Source organism: Vitis riparia, chromosome 4, assembly GCF_004353265.1.
Source record: "Vitis riparia cultivar Riparia Gloire de Montpellier isolate 1030 chromosome 4, EGFV_Vit.rip_1.0, whole genome shotgun sequence".
Lineage (NCBI taxonomy): Eukaryota > Viridiplantae > Streptophyta > Magnoliopsida > Vitales > Vitaceae > Vitis > Vitis riparia.
This window is the reverse complement of record NC_048434.1, coordinates 14,123,538-14,143,626: the sequence shown is the minus strand read 5'-3', so window position 1 is coordinate 14,143,626 and position 20,089 is coordinate 14,123,538. Positions and strand designations below refer to the sequence as shown.

At 36.5% G+C, this 20,089-nt stretch overlaps 1 protein-coding gene across 1 annotated transcript; it reads left to right on the top strand.

Moving 5' to 3' along the window:
• The first annotated feature begins 4,012 nt into the window (after positions 1-4,012).
• LOC117912189 lies at positions 4,013-19,633 on the top strand. Its single transcript, XM_034826688.1, has 9 exons — positions 4,013-4,335; positions 4,964-5,023; positions 5,125-5,172; positions 17,278-17,410; positions 17,501-17,577; positions 18,678-18,776; positions 18,858-18,928; positions 19,029-19,119; positions 19,216-19,633. Exons 1-9 carry the CDS (start codon positions 4,090-4,092, stop codon positions 19,324-19,326), a joined length of 936 nt encoding a protein of 311 aa, XP_034682579.1. The 5' UTR covers positions 4,013-4,089; the 3' UTR covers positions 19,327-19,633.
• Positions 19,634-20,089: the final 456 nt, after the last annotated feature.

Below are 20,089 nucleotides of genomic sequence, written 5' to 3'. Positions count from 1 at the left end.
GAGATCAAGGGAAAACAAGGTTGACTAAGACTAGGGGGTAGGAGGTAAGGGTATATGTGTGTCCCACACAAACAAACAATACATACATCACATAGAAGAAAAGCAGTCATGCACCAAGCAGTCATGCAAATAACAGGTATATCATTCATATCTACATACAAGCTAAGCAAGAATATGATAAACAAAATAGGAATATAACAAGAATGAACAATATGTTGAGATAAACAAGTCAATCGATGTAATCAACATGTCAACATCACAAATGAACATAACAACCAAACATGTATCATGGATAAACATATCAAAGCTCTCAACATGTAATCGACACCCAATCATACAAAGACACGTAGAGAGGGGTATCCACTAATCAACCAATCAAACACCACATTTCCCTCAACTTGAGTTCAAGTTTGACCCTCTAAAAAAAAATCCCCAGTGGAGTCGCCATTTTGTGGACCTTGCATTTTGCTCGATGCGTTCTCACTCAATGACGAAACTCGCCTTTTGTTTTATTTGGTGAAAATTTGATTTTTAGAAAAAGACTTGGAGTTGCCACTTATTTTTGTTTTATTTTTTAAGGGAAAAACAAAATAAGAAAGAAAAACCTTAAGTGTGACTCCTAAAGGAAAAAAATAGGTCTGTGAAAAATCGAAGTCGGGTTCGGGGGTCAGGTTACTTAGAGGGGTGTTACAGCTCACTACCGTACCTTCTCAATAGTTAGTTGGTAAAATGAAATATTTAATTTGTTTAATTATAATTGAAAAAACGCAGCTAAGTAGGGTAACACCCAAAGAGGGTAAATGAATGTATTTTAAAAAATTATTTATTAGGAGATCAAATTTTAACCCAAACTAAACTAAGAAATCAGGTATAATTAGTATAATTAGATGATTAAGGGATACAAGAGATTTTTTTATGTGAAAAGCCTCCACACTAACTATGGAGATAAAAAATCATGGGGCATAAGACCTTAAATCTAAATCCACTATGTGAAATCAAGTCATAGAATTATCTAACTGTTTTACACTAAAACTTTCTCGTCCATGACGCATCAATTTCCTATTGCTTCAGTGAATACTCCTCAACCTTGCCGAAGGGATGTAGGTCTTCCAACAATTCTACATTCAATGCTTTGAATTCTTGAGAGATTGGGAATGGTATGACAAATTTGACTACGCTCAATAATTGTCCTACCCTAAAAGGGATCGGTGTAGGCCTCTAGGCTCTAAGGGATTGGTATTTGAATTTTTCAAAAATAATTTTTATGATTATCCAAAAAATATTCTACCATATTTTGATAGATTTTGCATGAGCGCTTGACTGCGCTTGACTGTACTTACCTATTGCTTGAGCGCCTTGGGCGTTGGATAAGCACTTGAGCAATTCTAGCACTTGAGCATTGCTTTTATCGCTTAAACATCCCTTACTTTTTCAAAACATTAATTTAAGTAATTTTGGTTCATAAAAAATATATTGATCCACATTAGCCCTTTGTACACCTAACTTGTCACTAACCAAACCTTTTTAGACCCACATGGTTTTAAAAATCGGATTAGACCATCAATCGATCATCATTTCAGTCCAAATTGATGAACCGAGTGACTTGATCGGTTATAGATGAACTGAACGATTGGAAAGACTTTTTTTTTTTTTTGTCTTTTTCTCCCTTTCAAAATGGCACCGTTTTGCCCCTCAAACCCATCCCCTGGTATTCGCTGCAACACACCTCCCCACCACCCCCAGCTCTCCCTTTTTACTCCATTGTGACCCTTTCTAAATCCAACCCAACGCATCACCACTAGCCAGCAATGACACCATCCCAATGGTTGTAAACCTCCAGTCCCCCCTTTCTGCTCACCTCCGACTCCCTTTTTCTATGTCGTTGTCACCCCCTCCAACTCTAACACATCACCATCGACCAACAACGACACCATCCTGATGGCTATAAGCTGTAATGGTTACCAATAATTCAATAGACTTTGGAAACTTTTAAGTTATAATATAGAAATGTGAAAGTCTATAACTAAATTTGTGACTATAATTTCGTCAATTTCAAATCAAATTCTAGGCTACTGGTAACCTACAATGTTGGCGACTAAATGAGTCAAAGAAATCTTGATCTCTGAATTGTTTATCTTTAAAGAGAAAATTTTTTAAATATCAATTATATGTATAGAAGTATGTTGTTGGTTGAAAATACCAATTATATACATAGAAGTTTGTTATTGGTTGAAAATGAGATGTGTGATAGAGAAAAGGTTTTTTTTTTTTTTTTTTGGTGGTATCATTGTTAAATTTTTTTTTAAAAAAAAATTGTGAATTAATGATTCAATAACATATGAATATTTTAATCTTAACATTTTATATGTCTGGTTAAATATGAACTATAGAGTAAAAATACGAGGACATAACATTTAAATATAAAAACATAAGATTATGAGTCTTTTACTCGTATTTTCATAATTTCTTTATATATATATTTTTTATTTACTTTATTTCATTATTATTTATTTTAATTATATAATTTTATTTTTTTAACTTTATGGTTTTTAAAATTTATAATTTAAATTTAAATTAATGAAAACATTATGATTTTAAACAATTTTTTGAAAAGATGGTGTTCCTCGTAATTTATTATTTTTATTTTTAAAAATTATTTTTAATTTTAATAATATATAAAGTATATATTTATGATGTTACTAATTTGATTATGATTTGATTTTTAATCCAATTAGTGAATCGTGAACTAATAACTTTTTCGATTCAATGACAAGTCCGATTTTGAAAACATTGAATACTTATGACTTTATAGTTGAACAAATAACAATTTTGAATCTTCAAGTTACTATTTAAAAAGTTTTCTATACCAAAAAATAATTAGAACAAAATTGTCAACATACAATAAAAAGTCATTGTCCTAACAACAATAAAATCATATTAGATACAATATTTTGGAAAAATGAAGAATATCTTAATAAAATTTTAATTTATTGATTAATTGATATATTTTCTGAAGTCCAAAGGTTATTATTTTATCAAGGTTTACCAATATTTGGGTGTAAGAAAATATTAAGGAAAGGAAAAAAATAAAAAATTATTTTCTCATTTTTTATTTACTACGGAAAATATGAATAAAATCAAATAAAATTTTACACGATTTCAAATTATTTATTTATTTTTATATAGAATAGAAAAAAAATAAATTTGAAGAAACATGTAAAAACTTTTTTTTTTCTTTCACGTTTCTTTTCTTTTAATTTTGTTCTCTATTTTATTATCCTAAAATTTTCAAAAAATGAAAAAAAAAATGTTAAAAAATACAATGGCTATAGCTGTGTGTTTTCCTTATAATAATTAAAATAACTAAAGTAGATTTGCATGCCAGCAAAAAATTGACTTGAAATTTCATTTCAAATAATAAATTTGGTGAGAAGAATCACTTCTACTTTTTGCTCTAAACATAGTATGGAAAAAAATACTAAGAAAAATTATTTTTTCTTGTCTAAGTAATCTATAAAAAATAACAAAGGAAATTAAATATAATTAAAATTAATTAAAAACTTATACATTTTTTAATTATTTAATTTTTATATTAGTGATTTAAAATAAATGAAATAAATTTGAAGTAATATATAAAAATAATTTATTGATTTTAAATCTATTTTTAATTTTTTTTAATTTTTTTCCTTTTTATTTTCTCTTTCTAACACTTTTGTTCCAATTTAAAAAAAAACCAAACATAATCTAAAAATCCAACAATCACAATTAAAACAAGGTGACACTAAATTATTTCAAAATTCCCCCTCTCTTTTATCTATAATACCAAGTCTTTTTAGCTAGGAATCATAATTTTGCTTTAGGTTGGATACAAGCCTCAGATTAAATATATATATATATATATATATAATATATATAATATATATATATATATATATATAAAAGATTGATTTGAAATCCCATTCAAGCATTATCTTTCACTCCCTGGTTGGGTGGGCTCTACACCCACTAAAACTCCAAAATCCCAAGACAACCAAGAATCAGAAAGCCCAACTTCCCAAAACTACCAATACCACAATACCTGCACCTGAAATGGCCTCTCTTCTTCATCTTCGTCATCCACACTCTGTCTTTAATCTCTCTTCTTCCTCTCCCACTCTACTCTTTCACCACTCTCCTCATCACATCCCTCTTAAACCCTCTCACTCCACCTCTATCACCCTTAAACCCTTCCACTTCAGACCCCACACTGCCCCATTTGCTCTCACTGACTCTGACTCCCCCAAGTCCCTCAGCCCCAACCCCGAAACCCCGCAAACCCTTCTCCAAGAACTTGCTGTAAGCTTCTTTCCTTTTCTTTTTTGTTATTTTTTTTTTTAATTTCAAAATTTAGTGTTCATGATTTCAGTCTTTTCGGGTTCTTTATGCTATACATATATGGTAGCTTTGATCTTTTCGTCTTCTGCATTTTCTCAATTTTCCATAATATTATTATTATTATTTTTTCATGATTTGAGTTTAATTTTGGTTTTTCTGTTTTTTAACCACAACCCCACAGAAGAATTTGCTTTAAACATCATTTTTTTTCTTTCCCTCTTGCTTTTATCAGTTCCAGAAAAAACTTAGTGGTTTTGTGATTATTTCAGTTTCAATTTTGGGTTAAAATCTAGTGTTTTCTGATGATTTCAACTTCAAGTTTGTGTTGTTGATGCAATTTTTGACATTTTTTGCAGGCCAGTTTTGATCTTTTAATCTTCTTCTGTTTTCTTTTCTATTCCCAATTTTTTTTTTTGGTCATGATTTTAGTTCATTTTTCGTTTTTCTTATGCAATGTTTAGAACTTCCTTTTTCAGGACAATTTTGATCTTTTTGATTTTTGAAATTTTTTTGATTCCACAATTTTATGTCTTTGCATTTCAATTTCAAATTTGGCTTCTGATGCAGTTTTGGACCGTTATTTTTGCAGGATAGTTTTGCTCTTCCATCGGATTACTTTGCTCAACTTCCTCGTGATCTTCGTTTAGATGTAAGAGAAACTTGTTTTGTATTTATTCCAATGTTGTGTGATTTGTTTAAATGATATTTTTGGATTGAGAGTTTTTGGTAAATGTTGTGCAAATGCTGAAGCTGAATGATGCGGCTTTTGATCTTTCAAGTGGGCCAGTGATTGATGAGGTTAGTTGTTTCAAACTTTTGGTATGAATTATTATGGAAACAACCATTGTTGTTCTTTTTCTTTTCTTTTCTTTTTAAATTTATTTATTTATTTATTATAGCTGCAATTGGTTGATCTTTCAGTTGTATGGTAGCGATTAAATCTATGAATCAACAAAAGAAATAAAAATGGCTTGTTTGTATTGATAATTGATTTGTTTGTACTCTGATAAAAAAAATGTAATTGATTTGTTTGTAACACTACAGGACATCACTGGTTTAAGATAATAAACTGCAGTTTATTTTGTGTAACAATAACTTAAATTTATCTATCTATGGTGCCATGAACAAAGGAAAAAGGGCAAAGAAGAAACTACAACCAAGACCAAAAACTTGGAGAGACTTAGGGCCCGTTTAAGATAGTTTTCCCTTTTTTGGCTTTAGCTTTTAGCTCAAGCTGAAACCAAAGTCACAACAAAAGACAACATTGATATTTCAAAGGTTTTGTTAGACATGAAATAGCTTCCTTTATAAATCTATATTAAGCTCTTTTTTAAATCATATACTCTTTTAACAAAATTTATCCAAACATGTATAGAAACTCTTATTGAGGTCAAAAAAGAGCTTTTGGCTTTTCAAAAGTTAATCCAAACATAACTTACATGATGAAACAGTTCTATATGATTCACTCTTCAAATTTTGAATGCTTGTGGTTCCCATTCACTTGGTCATTATTATGTAATAGTTATGATCTGGTCTGTTTTCCTTTGTTACAAGGAAGTTTCAGAATGTGAAGTATTTGTGTTAGACGTGATATAACTTGGGTATGAATATGGCACATTTACTCAACATGCTTACCATGGAATACATACCTAATGGGCTAATCAAACAAGAAAGCATGGGACCATTTTATATTTCATTATGAGTTTCCTCAGTTACTTCCTCAATGTGCTTATTTTATTATGCATTGGGTACCCATGTTAGGCATGTTTATATATGCTATTCCATTTTATAATTTAGTTGTGTCCTCATGTCCAAAGATCTTAAGACTAAGCAATCCACCAATAAGACACACACCAATAATTGTTACTCATCCAAGTTGTCACAACTCACAAGCACGAAGTTTCCCCTTAAATTTTTTGTGTTTGTGTGATGCTTAGACCCTTCAAGCCAGTCTTTTCCCAACTCACATGAGATGCACTAAGAAAAAGCACACAACACACAATTATAGGGTAACACCTGAACTTGTATTACTTTTTTTTTTATAGATAAACATAGAAAAAATTTCATTAAAAGAGGGAAGCAAGAAGGCAACCCGAAGCATACAGGGAGTATACACGAGAAGCCCCAAAAACAAAAAGCACAAAGAAGCTTACACCCACCAACCCTCAATTAGAGCCCAACCAATCTGCAAAGCTAAATAAGGAACGGGGCTCTCCATCTAACCAAGACTTCGTCCAAGAGAAAAGATTACAAACGAAAGAGGCTTTCAATCTTTGGATCGACAAAACCTCATTATTAAACACTATCCTATTTCTTACTTTCCACATCGTCCAAAATAAACAAAGGGGGCTGCCCGCCAGATTTTCCCACGCTTCTTGTCTATAAAGGAAGCGGACCAGTCAAGGAGAGTGTCTTTAACCGTGAGCTGAAGGACCCAATTAACTCTAAACAACGTAAACACAAGATTCCACAGCACCCTCGCCTTGGGGCAATGGATAAGGATGTGGTTAATTGTCTCCTCATCATTACAACATAAGAAGCATTTGTTTGCTAGAGACCAGCCCCGCCTTTTGAGATGATCTTGGGTTAGAACCTTCCCCCAAGAAGCTTCCCAAGCAAAAAAACCCACCTTAGTAGGCACGCAAGGGCTCCAAATGATTCGCCACGGAAACAGGACTGCACCACCAGAATCAAGAGTATTGTACAGGGATTTTACAGAGAATATCCCATTCTTAGAAGCATTCCACACCACACTATCCTCCATCCCAATGTTGAGTCTCTTACCTTGAAGGACCGAAAGGAGGCTCGCCACCGCCTCCAGCTCCCAGTCATTAAATGATCTAGAAAAACGAGGAGACCATCCCCCCCCATCCCCCATAGAATCCCAACAATCCTCTACCCACACATCTTGGGAAACCGCAAATGCAAACAGAGAAGGAAATGCCTCACAAAGGGGAATGTTACCACACCAAATGTCCTTCCAAAATTTCACCCTTCTACCATCCCCTACGGTGAAGGAAACGTTTTTAAACAACAGCTCGCCTTCCTTTCTGATTTCCTTCCACAACCCCACCCCATAGCCTTCCCTAACCTCACAAGAGATCCACCCTCCTTCTTCTTCCCCATACTTCGTGCTGATAATAAGTTTCCAAAAAGACTCCCTTTCAGCCGCAAAGCGCCAGCTCCATTTACACAGCAGGGCCCTATTGAGGGTGGAAAAATTTCTGATCCCCAAGCCACCCTTCATTTTATGAGAGCGAACCACATCCCATTTTACAAGGTGAGGCCTTTTTTCCAACGCACCCCCACCCCAAAGGAAGTCCCTTTGGATTTTCTCAAGCCTCAATCTTACAACCCTTGGGATACACATCAAGGACATAAGATAAATCGGCATGCTAGCCAAAGTGCTCCGAATGAGCGTGATTCTCCCCCCCTTAGAAATGAACTGCCTCTTCCACAAAGCAAGTCTCTTCCTCATCCTTTCTTCCACACCATCCCACACAACCACCGATTTGTGAGGAGCACCAAGAGGCAGCCCCAAGTAGGTGGAAGGAAGAGAACCCACTTTGCAGCCCAATTCAGAAGCCAAGGCCTCAGCACTCTCAACTCTTCCCACCGGCAGAATTTCGCTCTTCTCCAAGTTGATGTTCAGACCAGAAATGGCTTCAAACCACATTAAAAGCCAACTTAGGACAACCATTTGGTTTTGGGAATCCTTGCAAAAGACCAGCGTATCATCCGCGAATAACAGATGAGATACTTGAATCCCATTTCCACCCCTGCCCCTTAATCTGCATTCAGAAAGAAAGCCCCCCCTAACCGCTGAACTTGTATTACTCTCCAAAGGTTTATAAGAAATAGCTAAGACTCCTTGAGCAAGACTTCCACAACACTTTTTAGTTAGTTCGTGCAGAACAAAGAAGACCATATAAAGGCATTCAAACCCTACCCAGGTGATAGAGATCAGCCCACCAAACTCCCTCTCATTTGGGAAGTGGCCTCTTTCAAATTTGAAGTCAAATCTTCAGCCATTGCCACCTGTCCAGTGGACTATTTCAAAGGCTTCAACCATTGGCCACTTGTCTTGCTACATGCATTGCTTGCCTTTGGCCTTGCCACCTATTCCCAAGCTCAACAACTCACTCACTTGTCATGCTACCTTCATACATGCCACCTACTCCTTTGTTGTAGAGATTTGCTTGTCTTGTGCCATGTGTCTAGCACATCTCAGCTTACCAAGTGTCTTGCTCTAGTTGTGCCTGCAGCTCCTTGCTTGGGCTTTGCCTAATGCCAAGATGCCACACCCTTGTGCTTCCATATGTCATGCTTTAGTGTTAGCCCTTGCTTGGGCTCTTCAAAATGCCAAGTGTTGTATGTTATTAAGCCCATGAGTGTCATTCAATTCACTATTGTGTGTTTAGGGGGTCCATGTGTGTCAAACCCTCTCTTGGTCCACATGCTTGTGTGTGCTAAGCCCTCTTCTTAGCCCATGGATCATATCCATTGCATTATTGGCTCATGTGTACCAACCTTGTTATATCCTTCCATCCAAGGCATGCATAGTGTATATCAAGTATCACAGTTGCATCTTGTGTCATTACACCCATGAGTTGCACCACACTCATGGCATCACACCCATGTGTGAGTGGTAGCAAGGCTCATCATCACACACATTTGAGGCCCTCATGTTGTGCTCTTGGTTTGACATAACTTGGGCCATCATCACTGCATTTGAGTAAGCCACCTCCTCCCTAAAGAGCATCTTAAGTCATTTCCAATGTGTTAGAAGAAGACATCATAAATGCTTGACCAAGCATAATTAATTTTCTGAAATTGAAGAAAATCCACAAAATTCTTTTTCCACTTGGAAACCCCTTCTCAAGGCATCCATTTTGAAGGAAAAATATCAGCTCCTCAAAATCTCATGCTTGAATTTTTGCTGAGTTGAGGCACACATGTGCATGTGCACACTAGCATGCTGCCACCCCCAAGCCATTGCCTTGCTCTCATGACATCATTCCACTTGCATGATATGATGGCTTTATGTTTAGACTTATAGCTCTTCATGCATGACTCCAGCAAAATGATATCGGAAGTTTTTTCTTTTGCTTATTCCTCCTTATTTTCTAAATTTATTCCATTGATAAATATGAACTGCAAGCATGGGATTTACTCAGTGCTTGGTCTGCTTTTATACCTGTTTCTTCATTAGAAGCACCTTCAACCGGAGAGGAAAAGCTATTATTCTTGCATATTCCTGCTGGTTATCCAAATTATATCCCACTAATAAAAATAATGCAAAAGAAAAAAAAAATGGAATTGGTTTTTTTTTATGTGTTGACTTCATACCTTTTCCCCCATCAAAAGCATCTTATATATATCTGGAAGAATCATACGACACTCCTTGTCAATTCCAGTTCATATCACCCATACCTTCTGTTACTTGTTGGATGGACATAAATGATTCAAGAAGTATCAAGCATATTCTGTGTCATTTGTGTGAGATTGTGTTGTCCTTTCACCTGTTAATCACAGGAAAAAACAATATGCATTTCTTTGTCCTAAGATCTGATTTATCATCCTAAACATGAGATTATGCTGGCAACCAGAACTTTTGAAGGTGGAACTATTTGTACTTTGTTACAATGTGTATCATTGGGAATTATGTCTGTTGCTGGAGAAAATTTATTGACCAAGAAATGAGTTTGTTGACTATGAAATTAGTCATGCCGGTATCCTTGCCTTAGGTTCCATCAGTCAGAGAACCAACATCCAGAAGCATGCAATGTGACTTTGAAGGATGTCCCTAATTCATTCTTAATACTTTCTCATGAAGTCGTTGCAAAAATATAAGGTCAAAACATGCCTGCATTCTTACATCATCCTCAAACTTTTTCCATGGGACTATGTCATTGTTAGGGCTTAATCAACTCCTTTATTACATGTTTAGGTCTTCATATGGCATTTGCCCCTAGGTTTCATGATATTCATTAACTTTTTATCCATCAATCTATTAAATTCACAAGATGCAACTTTTGATTCTTTATTGTTTTCTACATTTTAGTGCTCAAAAAAGTACAATTTCCATTTTTCTTTTGACAATTGTCAAAATGTCTACATAATGTAGTTAATGGTTTTGTTGTTTTCTTTGGAGCTTGCTTAATGTACATGTCATATTCAATATGTCATGCTCATATATCACATGAGTTATGTTTCTATGATAAGCTAGTGATTCTATATTGTTACATTATTTATTGTATGCCATGAAATTAGTCATCAATGAAGAGAGCTTCATGATAAGAAAAATATTTCATATTAAGATTCACTATCTCAAAATATGGTGAAAGAACATAGGTTGAGACATGCTAATTAACACACTTAACTGTTGATTAAAAAAACTTACTGATTAATCCTATTGGTCTATCTAATGGGACACGTTATGGATTACTATAAGGTAACTTTCTTACCTACAACGTAGGTCATAAGTATTTAGTTTGAACATGTGTGAACTCTGCTTCGACCCACATGAGCCAACAATCCTAAACACATGATAACATTAGGATTTTTCAACAGATGGTAATTTAGCCTCTTTTTTTTTTTTTTCTTTTATGGCTTCAGAAAAAATTTATGTGTTTCCCTCTGAAGGTCTAAGGGCTTCCCATTTCCTTCTTGTGCTCCCTGTCTAATAGTATAACCCCCTTTCTGGAATTCTGACTTTCATAAAAATCTTAATGAATGTGAAATAAACAATCTTAGGTCTGTTTGATAGTGGAAAGAAGAATTGTTTTCTTGTTTTTTTTTATATTTAAAAAAGAAAAAAGTAAAAAAAGAGAGCGAACATAGATAACATATTAGATGATAAGTTTTCCTAACCTGTTTAAAAAAGAAATTTCTTGAAGATGGGTCATTTTTGGAAGACAGTAAAATGTTGTTTTTTGTGTTCTAAAAGATGCAAGCACGTGATTAGTTGAGGATGATCAGAAGTCTGACAAGTTTCATTATCCTTTTTTTTTTCCCTTTTTTTGATGGAGACGTGTTCATTATCTTAATTTTAAAAATCATGTTTCATTTCTGCTGAGGCCCCTTGCTTCTCTCTTGTTTCCTCTTGAAAGTGTTGTCTTAGACTCTTATCAACTTCTTCTCTAGATAAGGAACTTTGTTCCTTAGATATGTCAGGTATCTTTTCTTCAACATCCTTTCTCTTGTTCTCTTGAAGAGCGATACCCTGCTTCCTGCAAGCCTAACTGATTTGGAATTCAAAAGTTACCTCAAAAATCAAAGCTTTTGCATGGTTAATGATTTATGAGAAAGTAAATATCAATTATTTGCTTCTGGCTGGGGTGCCCTTCCAAATAATTAATTTTGAAAAATGTGTACTTTAAGGGAGCAGTGGAGTAGTTGACCACATCTTTCTTTATTATTTTGTTGTGTTGAGTTCTGGCTTTTTGATTGGGATCCAGTGGTTGGTTCTTGGAGAGGCTCCAAACAAAAGGGTGTTTTTTTTATAGGCATAAACAAAAGGGTTGTGTCTGTTCAGGAATCTAGCAGGAAATAAAGAGCAGATTCTGTAGGGAATTAAACTGAATTCCCAATTCGTGAGAAACAAAAATTAGAGAAAACACACGCCAAAGAAAAACAATCACACACACAAGACAGTATTTACGTGGTTCGGCAATTTGCCTACATCCACAGAGTTGCAGGGATATCACTATTATCAGGGAAGAATACAGAGTACAACCCCACGGCTACAATATTCTCTCTATATATATAACACGGCAACCCCACCACACTAAAAAACCCTAATTACAAAAGGTGGTTCCACAATGGGCTAAACGGGCCCAACAGACCTCAATAAATCTTCCATTAAAAAGCCATGCAATATTATTCGGGTCGGGTCGTCAAACCGGATCAAACAAAACTAGGCTCCACAAAGCCCAACAAATCTCCCACTTGGAGACTAGTCCAATCACCAACATCAAACCGCTATCCTCCAAGAAACAATCCCTCATCCCTGCAACTCATCCTCCTGTCCTCAAGCTAGAAAACCAATTGAAGCTGCGCACAACTTCAACTTCTCAATAGTGACACCCTTAGTCAACATGTCTGCCGGGTTCTTAGATCCACAAATCTTCTCAAGTATTACCAGTTTATCTTCAACAAGATAATGGATAAGTGATATTTTGTTTGTATATGTTTCGACTTTGAATGAAAAGCCGAATTTTTGGCAAGAAAAATTGCACTCTGACTGTCATTGTGTAGAATGCCCATCTCCTGCTTCTTACCCAATTCATCTAAGAAACCATGTAGCCAAATCATCTCCTTTCCAGCTTCAGTTGCTGCAACATACTCAGCTTCTGTAGTAGACAAAGTAACAATCTTCTGTAGATTTGAAGCCCATGATATAGCTGTACCACTTAGAGTAAAAACAAACCCAGTAGTACTCTTTCTACTATCAATATCACCAGCAAAATCAGCATCTACATAACCCTGTAGTTTCAAACTTGCACCTATGAAGCAAAGACATGTATCTAATGAACCCTTCAGATATCTTAAAATCCACTTGACTGCCTCCCAATGCTGCTTTCTAGGCCTACTCATGAATCTGCTCACAACTCACACTGCATGTGCAATGTCTGGCCTTGTACACACCATAGCATACATCAAGCTGCCAATAGCTGAGGCATAGGGCACCTTGCTCATATGGTCCCTTTTTTCTTCTGTCTTCGGTGACTGTTCTTTGCTTAGTTTGAAATGACTACCCAAGGTGTGCTCACTGGTTTAGCTTCATTCATGTTGAACCTGTTGAAAACTTTCTTCACATACTCTGACTATGAAAGCTTCAATGTACCATTAGCCTTGTCTTTAATGATTCTCATACCAAGGATTTGCTTTGCAGCTCCCAAATCCTTCATTGTAAACTGTTTGGACAATTGCTTCTTTAGATTATTAACCTTCTCAATGTCAGACCCTGCAATAAGCATATCATCCACATACAACAATAATATGATGTAAGAATGTCAAAGGACTTAACATAGCAACAGTGATCAGCTTCACATCTCTTGAACCCAATTCTATGCATAAAATTATCAAACTTCTTGTACCACTGTCTAGGAGCTTGTTTAAGGCCATACAAGCTCTTTCTCAGTTTGCAGACTAGATTCTCTTGTCCCTGAACAATGAACCCTTCTGGCCGAATCATGTAAAGGTCTTCCTCCAAGTCACCATGAAGGAATGCTGTCTTCACATCTAACTGCTCAAGATGTAAGTTTTCTGCAGCCACCATTCCCAGTATAAGTCTGATTGTTGACATCTTCACAACTGGAGAAAATATCTCTGTGTAGTCAATGCCCTCCTTCTGTTGGAACCCTTTAACAACTAATCTGGCCTTGTAACGTTTGCTATCATTATGTTCATTCTTTATTCTGTATACTCACTTGTTGTGCAAAGCCTTCTTTCCTACTGGCAATTCAGTCAGTTCCCATGTCTGATTCCCCAACAGGGAATCCATCTCATCCTTCATGGCTAACTCCCACTTGCTTGAATTCTCATCTTGCAAGGCTTCATCATAACACTCTGGCTCACCACCATCAGTCAACAAGAGATAATTTAAAACAGGTGAATAACGCTGCGGAGGTCTAATGTTCCTGGAAGATATGCGAACTTCAGCTACAGGTGTACTCAAATCTACTTGTGAATTTACATTCTTCTTATCTTCTTCAGCCCTCCTTTTGGACAGTACTTTCAGTCAATTCATCTAAGTTAACAAACTCAGATTTCTTTTGATCTATCTCTGTAACATCTGACACTACAGTTGACCTGTCCTTGTACATAACCTGTTCATTAAATATCACATTCTACTTCTGATGATTTTCTTGTTTTGTTCATCCCAAAACCTATAGCCAAATTTCTCATCACCATAGCCAATGAAAAAACATATTTTTGACTTTGCATCAAGTTTACTACGAGCATCAGAATCAATATGAACATAAGAAACACAACAAAAAACTTTTAAATGTGAAAACTTCACCTCTTTACCGCTCCAAACCTCCTCAGGAAGTCTGAACTCCATGGGAACTGATGGTCCTCGGTTTATCAGGTAAGCTGCAGTGCTAATAGCATCAGCCCAAAAAGTTTTTGGTAGTCCAGCATGCAACCTCATACTTCTAGCACGCTCATTGAGAGTTCTGTTCATGCGCTCAGTCACACCATTCTGTTGTGGTGTCCCAGGAATGGTCTTCTCCATCCTAATTCCTTGTGTAGCACAATACTCACTGAACCCTCCATCTATGTACTCTCCTCCATTATCTGACCTCAAACATTTTATTTTCAAACCTGTTTCTGTCTCAACCATGACCTTCCACTTCTTAAAAGTTTCAAATACATCAGATTTATTTTTCAGAAAATAAACCCCATACTATTCTACTTGAGTCATCAATAAAAGTGATGTAGTACTTGAACCTCCTAGGGATGCAACCGGAGAAGGCCCCCCACAAATCAGTGTGTACTAGTTCCAATTTTTTAGCCTTCGGTGTCCTACCAGTTTTCAAGAAGCTCACCTTTTTTTGCTTTCCTAAGATGCAACTTTCACACATGTCAAAATCAATGGACTTCAATTCTGGTAGTTTTCCTTTTGACAACAAATCTTCATCCCTTTCTCACTCATGTGACCAAGTTTGCGGTGCCATAGGCTTGTATCAGTACTTGCATCAGCAACTGCAATTGTGTTTCTTGGACATGAGGTCATATATAGAGTACCAGTTTTCTTTCCACGAGCCAATACCCTAGCTCCCTTTGTAACCTTCCAAGTACTACCAACAAATAGTATTGCATGTCCTTCATCATCAAGTTGTCCAATAGAAATCAGATTCCTCCTCAGGTTAGGAATATGTCGAACCTTCTCCAGTAACCAAACAGATCCATTGGGCAACGATATCCGGACGTCTCCCAGACCCACAACATCCAAGGCTGACCATCAGCCAAATACACCTTACCAAAATCACCTGCAACATAATTCTGTATGATTTCTCGGTGTGGAGTGGTATGAAACGAAGCTCCTGAATCCAAAACCCAATCATCAAGTGGACTGTCTCCTGTACCTCTTCTGTTACAGCATTAGCAGAATCATCTTCATTCTTCTTCTTAAGGCTTTTGCATTGCCTTTTAAAGTGACTTGTTTTCCCACAATTCCAGCATTGTACTTGTTGGCCTGATCTAGATTTGCTTCTGTTTCGATTAGAATTTCTGGAATTTGATCTACCCCGATTTGAATTTCTGTCATTACCTTTGCCTCTTGTCTCAAGGTTTAGGGCAGAACCAGATCCTGAGGTTTCACCTGCATCTCTTCGGCGAATCTCCTCAGCCAGAATTAAATCTCGTATATCATTGTACTTGAGCTTTTCCTTTCCCGTAGAATTGCTTACTGCCATCCTCATTTGCCTCCCAACTGTTTGGCAAAGAAGCCAAGATGATCAGAGCACGAATCTCATCATCAAATCAATTTCTACAGCGACAATTGATTTGTGATTGTATTAAATTCATTCAGATGTTGTGATACTGATGCATTCTCTGCCATCTTCAAATTGAACAATTTCTTCATCAGATGCACCTTATTGTTTGCGGACGACTTTTCATACATACTGGACAAAGCCTTCATCAAATTTGCTGTGGTCTTCTCCTTTACAACATTATGTGCAACAGACCTAGACAGAGTTAACCTAATAACTCCTAGAACCTGTCTGTCAAGAAGCGTCCATTCCTCAGCCTTCATACTCTCAGGTTTTGTCCCTAAAAGAGGCAGATGCAATTTCCTCCCATAGAGATAATCTTCAATCTGCATCCTCCAATACGCAAAGTCTGTGCCATCAAACTTTTCTATTCCAGACGCCTTTCCTGCTTCCTCTGCCATTGCTCCCACTCAAACCTAACCCTAGGCTCTGATACTAGTTGTAGGGAATTAAACCGAATTCCCAACCCGTGAGAAACAAAAATTAGAGAAAACACACGCCAAAGAAAAACAATCACACGCACAAGACAGTATTTACGTGGTTCGGCAATTTGCTTACATCCACGGAGTTGCAGGGATATCACTATTATCAGGGAAGAATACAGAGTACAACCCCACGGCTACAATATTCTCTTTATATATATAACACGGCAACCCCACCACACTAAAAAACCCTAATTACAAAAGGTGGTTCCACAATGGGCTAAACGGGCCCAACAAGCCTCAATAAATCTTCCATTAGAAAGCCATGCAATATTATTCGGGTCGGGTCGTTAAACCGGATCAAACAAAACTAGGCTCCACAAAGCCCAACAGATTCCTCTCGGCATTGTGCTTTGTTGGCCACCCTGTGGATGATTTAGACCAAGAGGAATACCAGAATCTTTGGCAGCATAAAGAGCTATATCAGAGAATTGTAGGACAGAATCAGTTTCTTATCTTCTCCTTGGATCTGAATGACAATGGGGTTTGCTTTTATTACTTTTAGTTTAATCTCTTTGGACTGGGGAGAGAATGGCTCCCCTCACCAAAGGCCAGGTCTCACTTATCACAGTCTGGGCACTGATGGTCCAGCATCCAAATTATCAATTGGGTATACACATCTTTCTCAGGCTTACAACTCAAACAACCAGACAGCATCCATATATTTTCTATACCCAAGTTTTATGAGTTCTTAAAGAACTTGGTATTTCATGTCTGAACGATGGCGTCTGGGACATGGAAGCAATTAAAAGTTAACCCATTTTGTTTTGATATACAAAGAATTGAAACTTATTTTGATCTTCTTGGTGCATTCATTTGTCTCTAACCATTTGACCCCAAGAAAATTTGGCATTTCAATGTAGTTCATCTTTGGAACTCATTACCTAGCATCTTATTTTTTCAGTGGTTATTTTCAGTGTGGGCAAGAGCTGGGAGAGACTTTGTTAAATCTATCTCGAGCATGGGAACAAGCTGATACATCAAGTTCCAGTACTTTAGTGAGCAAGCTCCCTTCATTAGAAGGCTCTTTGACCGATAATGCCAAGACAGGCAAGAATAGCTGCAGATATAGTTTGGTTTTTACTTTTCCTTTTCTGGTGTTCCTTCTGAAGCCTATTTTCATTTTGCTTACTGAATTAGCATTTGGCAAGCGATTGGTATCTGCTGGAAGAAGATTTCAATCCATGGGGCAGTATGGTCAAGGTGAACTACAAAGGGTATCTATTCTTTGCATACCACATTGCCACCAAAAACTGTAATCCTCAAGATTCCCTGCTTAAAGCTCTAAGTTGCCCAAAACAATTGATTTGTCTCTGATAAACACTCAAATTTAGCATGTTATTAAGCATGGTAAATTGATCCCACTACCATATTTTATGGTTAATTTGATATCGTTCCCTTGTGATATTGTACAGTTTGTCACACTTTGATGTTTCCAAATTGTTAATAAAAATTGAAATGTGCACAGATTTTAGAAGTCACTTACTGCTCGTAAGTACAGAATCAACATGAAATAGGGAAATGCTTTTAGCTCAGCAGAGAGCTTACTGTTTGTTTCTATAAGAGTCGCAAGAGTCGCAATTTGCCACGTCAATCAAACTACTTGATTCCATGTCCCCTCTTCTCTGGTAACCCGCCACCAGTCGTATAGAGCACTCCGCCCACCACCACATATGTTAGAAGTCACTTACTGCTTGTAAGTATAGAATCAACATAAAATGGGGAAATGCTTTTAGCTCATATATGTCGTTTTTCTGCTCTCTTTAAAGCTAGTTCTTCCAATGACAGAAAACTTCCAATTTTAGTGAGTTTTTTAAGATAATCAGTTCATTTTTGTTTACTTCCACTGTACATGCCCCCTTTTTGGCTGGGTGCTAATTAATTTATCTCTATTTGCCTGTAAAAAAAAGGATTATCAATTCATTGAGTAAAACAATTTCTTGATCTAGATAGCTTGTCCCAGTCAACAACTAATGTCTCCAATCAATCTGCATATCTAGCGAGTGTTTTCAGATAATCATTCCATCCGGAAAATAATTTCCTTACCTAAATAGCTTGTCCAAGTCCGCTGTTATCTCTGATCAATCATTTCCCCCCTTTTCACTCTTATGCTTCAAAAAGTAATCCAGACATCATTTGTTGCCAGACACCTCTGCAAGAGGAATTTGAGGGTAGGGTTTGATTGTTGTGGAAGGAGGGTTTGCTGATGTCAATTCAAGTGTATTATGTCTCAAATTACATAGATTAGTCTATGGGGATTTTTTCTTAATGCGCCATTAACATAGCTTTAGATTGTGGGTTTCTTTTATGATTATAGATTGCAAAAGCAATGACTACGACTGGGAAGCTCCTGTGTGCAAGTTCAGTGTCTGCAGAGACCAATGTACAACCAAAAGAAGAAACTAGGATGCTGAAGGTAGATGATAACCATACACATGTTATGGAAGTTAAGCCCAAGTATTTGGACTTAAATAACTAATGTGGTTGCCAACTGCAGTTTGGAGAACTTCAGGTTGCTTTAACATCTGATAAAGCCAACATTGGGGCTGCAATTGGTTTTGTTTTTGGGTAATTATCCTGTTTGAACTGTGAGTTCTCTTTTCTAACTTTATTTCTTGTGAAGGGGTCTCATGACAATATATAATTATCTCCTATGCACGATATGTAGGATACTCTCATGGCAACTAAGTCAGGGCGTCCAAAGCATACCTGAGAGCTCATTGCAGTATGCAAATGATAATGCTTTGCTTCTGGCTAAGGTGCTTAGGGCCAATTTCATTTAATTTTGATCTGGTTTTGTTCCCTTTCCTTACTGATCACTGTTACATTAATGCATGAAAAATATTTGAGTGCAGTCTCTAAGGGGAGCTCTACTTGCAATTTGCTACTCATCAACAGCCTTGTCTGCCTTAGCTACTGTGGGGCTTATTTTGCTTGCAAGAGAGCTCAAGTCAGGGGAAAAATGAGCATTTCACTGCTACTGTCTTGCTTGTAAGTGCTAATGTGTTTGCATAGCTTTAGTGTATGAGTTCCAACAATGGGGATGACGTGAAGGATCTGGAACCTGTAAATGATCTAAAATGATTTTTAAATGTTCCAACTATGTGGTTAAAGAACTGAAATTGTAGCATCCGCTTGATTGATTCAGTAAGTTATCTGGAACTGTACCAGTTGAGCATTTTATTTGTGGGGGAAACTTTTTGTCTCCCTCCATTGTGTCTCACAACTTGCAGGTTCTATCCTGTTTTAAATCACAATTGTTATGTTTCTCTATATTATCTAGGTAGACGATTAGATGTTCAAGGAGTAAAAACCTCCAGCAGTATTTAACCTTCAAACACTAGGATGTCTGTCTGGATTAGACCTTCAAACAGGCAGGGGTTGAGTTTAAAATCGAACAAAGTTTAGGATGCGCCTTATATAATTTATAAATTGTTTATAGAGTACTACTAAATCATCCGAATAGGTAACACACACAAAAATGTTAATGCCCTTGATTTTCAAAAGCATCAAATGTGTTGGCCAAACAATTTAGCAAAAGCCAATTTGTTAAATCAATAATTTCTCTTGTTTATAATCGAGGCGTATTTGCCATAGTTTTCCTTCACAATTTCAGAAAGCAAAGTGAAAAGAAACGAGGAAAAAACTGATCTATTGAGGTGTCTTTTCTTTGGGTGTATATAATGAGTTAGTTTGGTATATTTGAGTGGCATGCATTCATCTATAGAC